A 13,586-nucleotide genomic window follows, 5' to 3' on the forward strand; every position below is an offset into this window, starting at 1 on the left:
TCTAATTGCTTAACTGTTTTTTTTTTTTTTTTTTATGGTAGACCCTTATTATTTCATCATGGCTGGAAGCCTTAATATCTGTTTTGTTTTTCTGGTGAAATTCAAGTAAGTAGGTACACTGCACAAGGTTCTCTGACCATGGATAATATCACATGAACACTCATCATTAGTAACTCCCTTTTTAAAGAAAAAGTCTGCTCTCGTTACCTTGCTCCAACTAAAATTGAGCTCTTTGTCATTTCCTAAAGATGCCTTGGTCTTTTCTACTTTCATGGCAAAACTTCTCAAAAGCATTTTTTCAACTTGAAGTCATTTCTTTATCTTGCAAAAAAGCTTTTTTTCATTTTTGTCTGTTTTATACTAGAAAGCCATGATAACAATGGTACCTTATTTAATAGTGTACGGTTTATGAGTTGCTCTCATATACAAATGTACATATAATAGTTGTATACTCTCATAATATTTTAATTATATAGATCTGCCCCTTCCTGTGTTCTTTATTCTCTTCTTCCCCAGCTTAGTTTCCATGACACACAATTATACATTGCCTATATTTTTAATTTGTCTGCCTATGTGGCGTGTGGGTAAAACTCAACCCTAGTCATTCCTAACTTACCCTCTACTGCAGGCCTCCTCATGACCAGTAGATTGATTATGGCTGGACAAAAATATACTGCCAAGTAGATTGTTCCTACTTTAAAATCATTTATAAATACCAAGTGTAGTGCTGTTTTCCTCTTCCACTTTTTGAGAGGTCAGTTCCCCCTCCCACTTTCAGAGGTGTTTTTTTTTTTTTACAGATAATCTTTTCATCTCATTTTTCCAATACCTTCCTATTCTCAATTCATGAGTTTGCCCCCTATTTTACTAAGAAAACAGAATCAAAGGATAACTCTTCCTCATTCTGTCACTAAATCTATTGATTTTTCTGCCTCAATGTCCATATATTCTGCTTTCTCCCTCATTATGATGCATTACTACCTCTTCTATCTAAAGCTGATCACTCTATACTAGATCCCACACCCTCTCTTCTACTCAAAGACATTGTTTCTATAATTATCTTGTCTGTCTTTCTCTTGCAAAAATCAGATTTACTCTATCTATTGGATTATTCACATCAGCATACAAAAATGCTATGTAATTTCATATGTATATATATTTTAAAACCACTGTAGACCTCACATCTACCTCCTTCTTCCCTATATTATTGTTCCCCATTACAGTGAAGCATCTTAAAATAGTTGTCTCTATTCAATGTCTGTATTCCTCCTTTGCCATTCTCTCCTGAAAATACTCCAGTTAGGCTTCCATCTCTGCTCTGCCTCTGAAACTATCCTTAACAAGGTCACCAGTAATTCACATTGCAAGTTCTAGTTAGTTATCGTTCCTCATAGTGATTTACATTTCAAAAATATTTGACATAGTTGATTAATCCCTCCTTGAAACACTATTCATTTGGCTTTTGAAGCATTGCAGTCTTGATTTTCTTCCTAATTTTTCTTACTTTTACATTTGCAGTGCCCAAAGCTCAGTCCTTGGTTCTTTCACTTGTCTACATCCAATTCTGAGATGCTCTCATTCATTTCCATGGCTTTATATACCATCCATTTGTTTGTCAAACCCACATTCTATTTCTTCCTCTGACCTCTTTTTTGAGCTCCAGATTTTTACTTCTTTCTGCCTCTTCGATATCTCTGCTTGGGATGTTAAAATTCATATGTCCTAAATGGAGCTCTTGCTTCCCCTGCCCTGTGTAAACCTGCTTCTCTTTTCTCTCTCAGGAAAACTTCATGCCAGAATCCAAGAGTCATTCTAATCCTTCTCTTTCCCCACACCTACATTCAATCCAACAAGTTTTGCCAGTTTTGTCTTCAAAATACATAGAGTTAACCACTTCTCAAAAACACATTACTTCAACCATAGCCCAAGCTATTTACTGTCTTTTACCTGTATTATTCCAATGACCTCCTACACTCAGTAGCAGTACTACAGTAGCTGGAGCAATCCTTAAAATACTTAGATCATGACCCACAGACACACACACACCCCTACTTAAACCTTCCAGAGGCTTCCTGTGACATTCAGAATAAAATCAAAACTGCTAGGCAGGGTTTACAAGGTCTACCTAAGTTCCTCCTGCCTGTTTCTGCTACCTCAAGACCTAACACTATGCCTGTGTCACTCAGCTGAAGACCTAACACTATGCCTGTGTCACTCAGCTGAAGCCAAGGTGGATCATCTAAGTGACCTATGAATATGCTAAGTGGATTTCTGCCTCAGAATCTTTGTCTTCATTGTTCCTTTAGTCTAATTCTTTCCTCCAGATCTTTGCATGAATCATTCCTTCATTTAGAAGCCTTCCCCCTAACCATTTTATCTTAAATAATTATGCCCTTCCCCCATTTCTCTGTCTCCTCACCCATATTTTTCTTCATAACCCTTATCCCTACCAGATTACATGAGTGTGTACATATGTATGTGCTTCTCATCTCTCTCTTCCTCTACAGGGCAAACTTTATGAAAGGAGAAATTTTAGTTAATTATCATGTGCTCATCATGTTGAATAGTACCTGGCACCTCGTAAGTGCTTGATAAATGTGTTGAATAAGGAAAGTCTTAATAGGTGTAGATAGTCTTACTCCTAATTTCAGATGTGGAAACTTGGTCTACCACAGGTGGCAGGTTATCAGACTCCAGGTTTATTGCTTATTGTTTCTTGTTTCTAGAACCTTATCTGATCATTTATTTGTTCTCATTGCATTATTCCTCATTTGAATTATTATGGTGATTTGCGTTACTCTCTTTTTTTTATTATGGTGACATTGGTTAACGAAATCCAGTAAGTTTCAGGTGTACAATTCAACAACAGTAAGGTATATGTATATTGCATTGTGTGTCACTGCTCAAAGATAGATTTCTTTCTGTCACCACATATTTGACCCCTTTTACCCCATATACCTTCCCTCTCTCCCCACCCCCCACCCTCTGGTAACCACTAATATGTTGTCCATGTCCATGAGTCTCTGTTTTTCGTGTTTGTTGCTTTTAGATTTATATCACACATATAAGTGATATCATGTGGTTTTCAGCTTTTTCTGTCTGGCTTATTTCGCTTAGCATAATTATATCAAGGTCCATCCATGTTGTCACAAATGGCAGTATTTCATCATTTCTTATGGCTGAGCAATATTCCATTGTATATTCAATGGAATTTTGCATATTTCATTGTATATCCACAGTTTCTTCATCCGGTTATCTGTTATAGGACACTTTGGTTGCTTCCATGTCCTGGCTACTGTGAATAATGCTGCTATGGACATCAGTGTGCAAATATCTTTTCAGATACAGGTTTTCAAGTCTTTGGGGTAATTACCCTGTAGAGGGATTGCTGGATCATATGGTAGGTCAATTCTTAGTTTTTTTGAGGAACCTCCATACCGTTTTCCATAGTGGCTGTACCAATTTGCAGTCCAACCAGCAGTGTATGAGGGCTTCTTTTTCTCGGCATTCTCTCCAGCATTTGTTATTACTTGTCTTGTTGATTATAGCTATTCTAACAGGTGTGAAATGGTATCTCATTGTGGTTTTAATTTGCATCCCTAATAGCTAGTGATGTTGAGTATCTTTTCAAATATTTGTTGGCCATTTGTATGTCTTCTAGAGAGAAGTGTCTGTTCAGGTCCTCTGCCCATTTTATATTAAGGTTCTTTCCTTTTATATCAATTTTGTTAAGTGTTTTGATCATAAATGGATGCTGTATCTTGTTGAAGGCTTTTTCTGCATCTATTGATATGATCATATGATTCTTATTTTTTAATGTGTTTATGTGATGTATCTCATTAATTGATTTGCGTGTGTTAAACCATCCCTGTGCCTCTGGGATGAAACCCACTTCATCGTGGTGTGTAATCTTTTTTATATGTTGTTGTATTTAGTTCACTAGTATCTTATTTAGGATTTTTGCTTCTGTATTCATGAGAGACATTGGTCTGTAGTTTTCTTTTTTTGTGTTATCCTTACCAGGTTTTATCAGTAATATTAGCCTCATAAAATGAGTTGGGAAATATAGCTTCCTCTCCATTTTTTTGGAAGAGTTTGAGGAGAATAGGTATTAAATCTTCTTTGAATGTTCAGTAGAATTCACTGGCGAAGCCATCTGGTCCTGGACTTTTACTTTTTGGTAGGTTTTTGATAATTGTTTCAATTTCCATACTGTTGATCAGTCTATTTAAATTTTCTAGACCTTCTTGATTCAGTCTAGGAAGGTTGTATTTTTCTAAGTACTGGTCCATTTCCTCTAGGTTATTAAATTTGGTGTTAGATACTTTTTCATAGTATTCTTGTATGATCCTTTGTATTTCTGCAATATCAGTCATAATTTCCTCTCTTTCATCCTTGTTTTTTGTGTTCTTTTTCTTTTTTCTCTAGTGAGTCTATGCAAGGGGTTTGTCAATTTTATGAACCTTCTCAAAGAAACAGCTCTTTGTTGCATTTATTTTTTCTATTTTTTTTCAATTTCATTTATTTCTGCTCTAGTTTTGATTATTTCTTTCCTTCTACTGATTTTAGACTTCATTTGTTTTTCCTTTTCTAGTTTTTTTTTTAAAGATGAATTGTTAGGTTGGTGATTTGGGCTCATTTTTGTTTTGGGAGATAAACCTGTAAAATGATATGAACTTTCCTCTTATGACTAGCTTTGCCGTGTCCCAAAAATTTTGATATGTTGTACTATCATCATTCGTTTCTGTGTATCTCTTGATCTCCTTTCTTATTTCTTCTCTGACCCAGTTATTCTTCAGTAGCAGGTTGTTTAATCTCTATGCATTTGTAGTTCTTCCTGATTTCTTTTTGCAATTGATCTCTAGTTTGAAAGTATTGTGATCAGAGAATATGGTCGGTATGATTTCAACTTCTTATATTTGTTGAGGCTATCTCTGTGTCCTAGTATGTGGTTGATATGCCCAGTTGGTATAATGTGTCATTTAAGGACATTATTTCCTTATTGATTTCTATTTGGATAATCTGTCCGTATCTGTCAGTGGGGTATCAGTATTAGGTCCTCTGCTACGATAGTGTTTTGGTCTGTGTCTCCCTTTAGTTTTGTTAGTACTTGCTTTACATATTTCGGGGCTCCCTGATTGGGAGCATAGGTTTTAATAAGTGTTATGTCTTCTTGGTGTATGATTCTATCATTATGAAGTGTCCCTCAGTATCTTTCTTTACCTTTTTTATTTTGAAGTCTATTTCATCTGATATTAGTACCACTACTACCACTTTTATCTGAATGCCTTTTTGCTTAAAATATCATTTTCCATCCTTTCTCTTTGGGTCTATATTTGTCTTTGGAGCTGAGATGTGCCTCCTTGAGGCAGCATATGGTTCGGTTTTGTTTTTTGATTTATTCTGCGACTCTGTGCCTTTTTATTGTTGAGTTCAGTCCTTTTACATTTAGGATAATTATTGAAATATGAGGTCTTTTTATAGCCATTTTATCTTTTGCTTTCTGGTAGCTCAATGTTTTCATTGCTTCCTTGTCCTTGTGTTCCCATTTTTTAAATTTCGTTTGTTTTTGTGGTTTTTCCCTCTGTTCCTTCTTGTTTTTTGTTATGTACTTCAGTTATGAATCTCTAGCATGTGGTTACTGTTATGATGAATATGTAAAGGATAGTTATATATATACAGTCGCCCATTTTCTTCTGCATGTTCCAAATCTCCATTCCCTTTTGTGAATGTAGATCTTTGAATCCTCCCCTTTTCAGTCATCGTTGTCTCAGTTTGTCCCTATATATCCTGAACATTCATTACTATCTTGCTATAGCAATTCTTTTATTATTATTTAAGCTTATAATGCCCTGTTTTTAGTAAAGGTTGCACTCCTCTGCTTCTATTTGCCTGATAGTCACCTTATGCTATATATATGTATGTGTGTATACACACACACACACACACACACACACATACACATATAAGTGTGCGTGTATGTATTTTTTTGTCATTTTGTTTTAAGTGACCCATTTCAGTATTTCCTGTAGTACAGGCCTCATAGTAGAGAATTCCCTCGATTTTTGTATGTCTGGGAAGGTCTTTATTTCTCCTTCATATCTAAAGGAGAGCTTAGCTGGATACATTATTCTAGGCTGGTAGTTCCTTTCACTTAATATTTTGAATATGTGATTCCACTCCTTTCTGGCTTGTAAGGTTTGTACCAAGTCTAACGATAATCTGATGGGTTTTCCTTTATAAGTTATTGCTTTCTTCTGTCTAGTTTCCCTGAGAATTCTGTCTTTGTCGTTGATTTTTGATAATTTTAATACACTATGTCTTGGTGAAGGCCTTTTTGGCTTGAGATAATTGGGTGTTCTGTGGACATCTTGAATTCCAAGCTCCAGCTCATTCCTTAGGTGTGGGAAATTCTCGTCAGCTATTTGTCTGAAAATGCTTTCTAGTCCCTGCTCCCTGTCCTCACCTTCCATAATACCCATTATTCTTATGTTTCATCTCCTGATGTTGTCAGCTAGTTCTTGTATTTCTCTTTCATTATTTTTCATTCTTTGGTTTATCTTCTTCCTTCTGATTTATTTCTAGATTTGTGTCTTCAATATCACTGATTCTTCCTCCATTTGGTCGACTCTATTTCCTAAGCTTGCTACTTTATTTTTCATGTATTTTAGTGTGTTCTTCATCTCCAGAAGTTTTGTTTGGTTCTTTGTTAGGGTTTCAGTCTCTCTGCTAAAAAACTCAGTCTGCTGATCTAGGTTTTTTTTTTTTTTTTTTCCAATTCCTGGAATTGTTGATATGAATTATTTTGTCTCTCTTTGAGTTTTTCCAGAAGTACCATCCTGAATTTTCTGTCATTTAAGTCACATGTTTCTGTGTTTTTAAACTTGTTTTTTTGGAGGATATCTTGGTTTTTCATAGTGCTTAATGGACTATTTCTCCACCTGGTCATCAATGGAAACGTATTCTGATTTTTTTTCCCCCCAGAAAGAAGATTTATTATATAAAAGTCTTTCTTTAGCCTGTTGCTAAGAAGGTATTTTCCTTTTGGTTTCCAGTAGGTGTTATCTAAGCCTCTTGGATCCCTGCTTTATATATAACCTTAATAATGCATTTTTTTCTTATAAATATTCAATCACTATTGCTACCCTCAGCCCCAGTCCGTCAGTGTTATCTACAGTTTTGGTAGTGTTTGCTCAGATTCTCCTGGGCCTCCTGGTGTTTGGTTTTGGAGGATATTGGGGGAGGTGCCCTCTGAGTTGGAGGACGGGAGCAGCAGCTTGGCTTCATGTTTTGCAACCGCAACTGTTAATAATCAGCCGTTGCTTTTCTGCCATCCCCACTTCCCTGCTTTCTGACCTGGTCCCTGGGCACTGCCACTGTGTCGAGCTCACAGCTCTCTCAGGCACCTTCTCTCCTACCCCTCCTCCTACAGGGAGCTCTGGCTATGAGAGGCACTTCTTTGTTTCTCCCAATCTACTACGTGACTCCCGGGGTTTTGACCTGTGGTAGCTCTTATTTGTAGATCCCTCACTCAGATGTGCTTGTGTGCAGGTTGGGTGCTTTTCGTTGAGTTTAGTTGTTCAGCCTATTGTTGTTTCAAAGGGAGAGATCTGGGGGCATCTCTCACTCTGCCATGTTTCTGATGTCACTGAGAATTTTTTAAAGTCTTTATGCAATGGACTAGAAATGGTCCCATATTCCATTCAGACAGTCTGTAAAACACTTTGCTGTCTCAAGGCTGGGTCCTTGAAAAAGGCTCAGCTGTAATCTGCCTAAGTGAAGGTGTTTCGTGAGTATTCAGTAGGTCTAAGTGCCAAAGCTTTTACATGGAGGAGCCAGGTTCAGCAATTGCTTCCCCAAATTATAGTGTTCACCAAGACAGAAGGTCTTGATTTCCCTTCTCTAGTCACCAACAAAAGTGCTTCTCTCCCTAAGAATTTTAAAACTGACCACACTAAGAAAAGGAGTGGGTCTTGCTCTGAAAATAGACACACTGGCTTTTAATGTTAAGGATTAACCGCTCTCTCTACTAGGCCACAGGCCGTCAAATAGAATAACCTTGAACCAGTTACAAAACCTGTAACGTTCTTACAAAAGTGATCCTAGTCTGTCAAATTCCTAATTCCCTTCAAATGGAAGGTCTGGAATGAAAAACTTGAACTCTCTTGTCAGTCCCTACCTTTTAGGCAAATTATTTCTCCTTGGATCTCATAGTAGCTGAGTGTTAAAAATTTGATTTTATATGTTATCTAGTTTTTTTCTTTTAAAATTAATGTAAAATTCAGGGCTTCAGATTTTTCATAAATTTTTTCTCTAGAAATATGAAAACTGCCAAATTTTTTGTAATAATAGACTTACTTTATTGAGTATTTTCAGGATCGAAGTTCACTCATAACAATATTGATATCCTGTATGCATTTTGTAAAAAGTACTTGAGGATGATTGAAAATAGAAATGTTTTCAAGTTTTTGAAAAAGTTTTCCCTGTCTTTAGTGGATTTACTTATATAAGAAAATTTCCTGCTATACTATTCTTCTGATTATCCTTTTTTTTTTTTTTTTTCCACTTCTCCCACAAAGGAGGACAGGCAGTATTGATTCAGTAGTAGGGGACATCATGTGGTGAAGGATGGTTTTCATTTTTCTATGAAGTAGGTTACAGTTACCAAGAATTGTGGACTTTGTAGCTAATGAGAATTTCTGCATTTTCCATGTGAACAGTGAGATAAATTGGGCTTGCTCTTAGTGTAAGCTACCACCCACAAAGCTGTGAAGAAGGCTGGTGATAGCAGATGGTATTCATACACAGTTTGATTTGTTTAGAAACTTACATAAAGAGCAGCATGTGTTTTGTTTTGTTTTCCCCTTAATTACTCAGAGCCAGAGAGATCAGTTTTGAAATAAAACACAGTGAAACAGCCAGGAGAAAGTGTATAAAAGAAGAAAAAAGAGAACTGTATTTTTAACTGCATCATTTCAGTTCCATGATATTTATTATGTTCTTTGTATAAGGCTCTGTACTAGGCATTGTAGGCTATGCAAAGAAGAGTGAGTTAAGTATCATGAAATAAATTCTGTTCAATACACATGTCACCAGTGCCTCTTATATGCCACTACAGTGCTGGGAATTTGGAAATTAAGACAGTTCTTATCCTCAAGAAGCTTACTCTATAGTGGGGAGAATGAACTAAATGTTGCAAAATAGTAGAGGAAGCTTATGATATATTTATAAATGCTCCATATATCTCTTTTACTTTACAGGAATTAGAAAATAAAATACGACTTCAAAAACAAGCTTCTACTAGTCAAAATGCTACAGAAGTTCGCTTGAATAGAGCTCTAGAAGAAGCAGAAAAGTATAAATTGGAGCTAAGCAAATTAAGGCAAAATAACAAGGTATGGAAAAATTGAATAGTCGTATTAGTGATTACCTTCGCTAACTTCCTCGTTAGGCAAGAATCAATAATTTTTACATTATAATTCTCATTGTCATGGTGAACATTTCTCTTTCCAAAAATACATTTATTATCGATATGTACATTTTCAGTAAGTTAGGATTAAATTGCTTGGACTGTTGCCATGATTGGGTGATAGCATAACTATTTGGAGGATTCATTTTTTTCATACAACAAATATTCATTTGTTTTTTACACCCAACACATATAATACTATGCTCATATTTTATGCCAAATACTTTTCTAATCTCTGGAGATAAATGATGGGGAAAAGTCTCTTGTTTCTCAAGTCTGTTTTATCCTTCTTTGAGACCCCATTTTCTAATATATAATGCCAGGGGCTATTTTATAGGTCAGTGGTTCTCAAACTTGAGCAAGCACCTTGTGTACTTGTTAAAACATAGGTTGCTGGGCCCTACCCTCAAAGTTTCTGATACAGTAGGCTTGAGAATGTGCGGTTTTAACAAGTTTTCAGGTGACACTGATGTCACTGGTTCTGAGATAACATTTTCATAACTACTATTATGAAAATACTGTATTCCAAGTATTTAGCTAAAGGTTGGCATAGAATTAGCACTCAATTTCTAAAATATCTGTTGAAGAAATGAAGGCTTAAATACTGATGTGTGTGAAAACCTTTGTACACTCTATAAATATTGGCTGTTAGTTTTTGGTTCTGTGTCAAGCTGAAATGCTCCATTGGCATCTCTCCCTTAGAACAATATTTAAGAATTTAACAATGGCTTGGATAATGAAATTAGGAGCCACCTTCATTACATACATAAAACGATATGTTTTGGGATTAAATTAGTAGCATTATAGGACATAGAACAAAACTGAACTTGATAAGTCCTCCAACGTGTTTAACAGGCAAATATGTTACAGTGACTACAGAGTTTTAAGATATTCTTGTGAAACAGTTTGTATAATCAGGCTATGTTCGTATTCAAGAGCCACTGATGGCATAATGACAAGGATTTATTAATAGAAGTTATTAAATGAACAAGTTAAAAAGTCTTGCCTTATTTCTAACTTTTCTTGTTTTGGGGATGTTTTTGGGATATACAGTAAGTTATTGGGGTCTAAGATTGCCTATAGTCATCAGAAAGTTAGATTTATTTAAAAAATAATAATAAACTTACCCTCTGCAGAGGTTAGGAAACCAAGTAATCTGGTTTTAGAGTGACTTTTGAAATGATGTCATTCAACTTAAACCAGATGCCGCGTGAGTGCAAGAACCCCAACTGTCTCATTCACTGCTGTGCCTCAGTGTCTGGAACACAGTAATTGCCTCTGAAACACACTGAAGGAAGAAATGATGAAAGACAAATATGTGATGGTTTAACTGGAATTCTACTTAAAAACAGGACATTTGATAGATGGTTGCTTGAAGCTCATTTAAAATATTAATAAGTCCATGTTACTTCATTTATGAACAGATAATTTCTAATTCTTCATGAATTCATTTAGAAATATTTATGAGGCCTGCTAGGCACCTGCCAGATCTTTATTAGAGGCTGGAGACATAAAGGTAATAAAAAATAAATGTAGTCCTAGTAGTCATGCACCTTATGAGTGAAGAAATTGGATGTTATTTAGACAATTCATCAAGCAAAAGTAAAGGGCAACTGTAATAAATGCCATGATGGGGATAGATGGTGCTTTAAGCAGGTAACCAGGTCAATGAATGCTTTTTAAAAATATAATGTTAAGCTAAGATTTGAATAACAGTTACATGCCAGGGAGAGGTTGTGGACACAAGGACTAGTATGTAAAAAATAGCTCTATGGCAGGAAAGAACAGAAGGCAATTAAAGGAATGGATGTGAAGGGAGTGTTACAAAGTGAGACTTCAAATATAGGTAAAGTCCAAACCATCTAGGTCCTTCAGGTCATGTTAAGTATTTTCAATTTTATCCAAAAAGCAGTGCAAAGCCACTGCTTTGGGGGAGACTATGCCATGATCAGATATGCATCTGGAAAGTATTTTTGTTTGAAGAGTAGAGAATTGATTGCAAGGAGGCCAGAATGAATGCAGATAGACTGGTTAAGAGTAACTATGTAAGTGAGATATGAGGTAGCTTGGACTAAACTGTTAGTGGTAGAAATGGAGAGAAAACAAGTATTGAAACATACACCTAGGAGCGAATATCACTAGGATGTGGTGATGGACTATATATGGGATCATGAGAAAAGGAAGCTTAAGTTGAGGGGGGGATGTTTTGACTTCTAGTCTTCAGAACTAGATACATGGGGCCATTCACTAAAATAAGCAACACTGGAATAGGTTCGAGGAAGAAGACTGAGTTGTTTCAAACCATGTTAAGTTTGAAGATACTCCAAGAAATCCAAAGGGGGGTATTAAGATTTAGGGGAGGAGCCTGCACAGAGATAGTAGCAGAAGCCACTAGTGACTAGGAAGACAAGAGTAAGAGGAGAGAGGCAAGAAACCAAAGCTGAACTTCGAAAAGTTCCAGTACAATATTTCCAAAGAAGTCATCAGCATTGTTGACTACTACTGAGGTGTGGTCAAATTCTATAAGAACCGAAAAAATTGGCTCAATTCAACAACACAGATGTGTTTTGGTAGAGTGATAGGGAAGAAGCTAAATTCAAGGGGATGAAAAATGAATACAGGTGAGAAAATGAAGACAGTGGATGTATTCTTTCAAGAAGCTTAGCTAAAGGGTAGAGCTGGAGGGACAGAAAAGAGTTGAGTGAATTTTTTTTTTATTGAATTACTTTCCATACAATAAAATGCACATATTTTACATGTATAATTTTATGAGTTGGGGCTTTTGTACATCTATCTGTGTAACTATCACTTTAATCAATTATATAGAATATTTTCACCACCCCCCAAAAGTAACCTTGTGTCCTTTCCAAGCACTACGTCCTCCTCTCAGAGATACTACTGTTCTGATATTCTTGTTCTTGAATTTCATATAAACTGAATTACGTAGAATGTATTCTTTTGTGATTGGCTTCTTTCGCTAGGCATAATGTTGAGATTTAGCTGTTGTGAGTTGTTTTTTCCCTTAATCAATCTTGTTAATGCCTTATCAGTTAATCTTTTCAGAGAACCAACTTTTGGTTTTCTCTATTTTCTGTTTTCTATTTTCACTGAATTCTCCTTATATTCTTCTGTCTAAAAATTAAATTTTTTTGGGGGGGTGACATTGGTTAATAATATTATATAAGTATCAAGTACACAATTCTATAATACATCATCTGTTTACTGCACTGTGTGCTCACCACCCAAAATCTAATCTCAGCATGTATTTGACCTCCTTTACCTTCATCCTCCCCCAACCCCCTTCTCTGATAATCACCACACTGTTGTCTGTGTCTCAGTCTGTTTGTTCTGTTTGTTGCTTTCTGTTTTATATCCCACATATGAGTGAAGCCATATGTTTCCTGTACCTTTCTGTCTGACCTGTTTCACTCAGCATGATACTCTCAAGATCCATCCATGTTGTTGCAAATGGCAGTGTTTCACCCTTTCTTATGGCTGAACAGTATTCCATTGTATATACCACATCTTTATCCAGTCATCTGTCAGAGGACACTAAGGTTGTTTTCATGCCTTTGCTACTGTGAATAATAATGCAATGAACATAGGGGTACATATATCTTTATAAATAAATCTTTGCAGATTGTTCTGGTAGATACCCAGAAGAGGGATTCCTGGGTCTCTCTATGGTAGCTTTATTGTTAATTTTTTGAGAACCTTTTATACTGTTTTTCATAGTGGCTGTACCAATTTACATTCTCACCAGTAGAGGGTTTCTTTTTTCCACATCCTCTCCAGCAGTTGTTTTTGTCTTATTGATAATAGCCATTCTACAGGTGTGAGGTGGCATTTCATTGTGATTTTAATTTGTATTTCCCTTATAGTTAGTGAATTTGAACATCTTTTCATATGTCTGTTGACCATTTGTTTGCCTTCTTGGGAAAAGTGTCCAGGTCCCCTGCCTGTTTTTAATTGGATTGTTATTTCGTTGAGTTCTGTATGTTCTTTATATATTTTGTATATTAGCCCCTTATCAGAGCTGGTGTTTACAAATATCTTCTCCCATTTGGTTGGTTGCCTTTTTGTTGATGGGTTTCCTATGCTGTGCAGAAGCTTTTTA

General features: G+C 35.9%; 1 protein-coding gene across 5 annotated transcripts in view; it reads left to right on the plus strand.

Annotated features, from left to right (window-relative positions):
• The window catches only part of TEX9 (testis expressed 9), a 158,486-nt gene that overhangs the window by 115,492 nt on the left and 29,408 nt on the right, over positions 1-13,586 (plus strand). For all 5 annotated transcript variants that reach the window (XM_036218298.1, XM_036218299.1, XM_036218296.1 and 2 more), the window contains one exon: positions 9,261-9,395. In XM_036218298.1, coding sequence (XP_036074191.1) covers positions 9,261-9,395 — 135 coding nt within the window. The remainder of the gene's footprint in view (positions 1-9,260; positions 9,396-13,586) is intronic.

Source organism: Rousettus aegyptiacus, unplaced genomic scaffold, assembly GCF_014176215.1.
Source record: "Rousettus aegyptiacus isolate mRouAeg1 unplaced genomic scaffold, mRouAeg1.p scaffold_m13_p_3, whole genome shotgun sequence".
Taxonomy (NCBI): domain Eukaryota; kingdom Metazoa; phylum Chordata; class Mammalia; order Chiroptera; family Pteropodidae; genus Rousettus; species Rousettus aegyptiacus.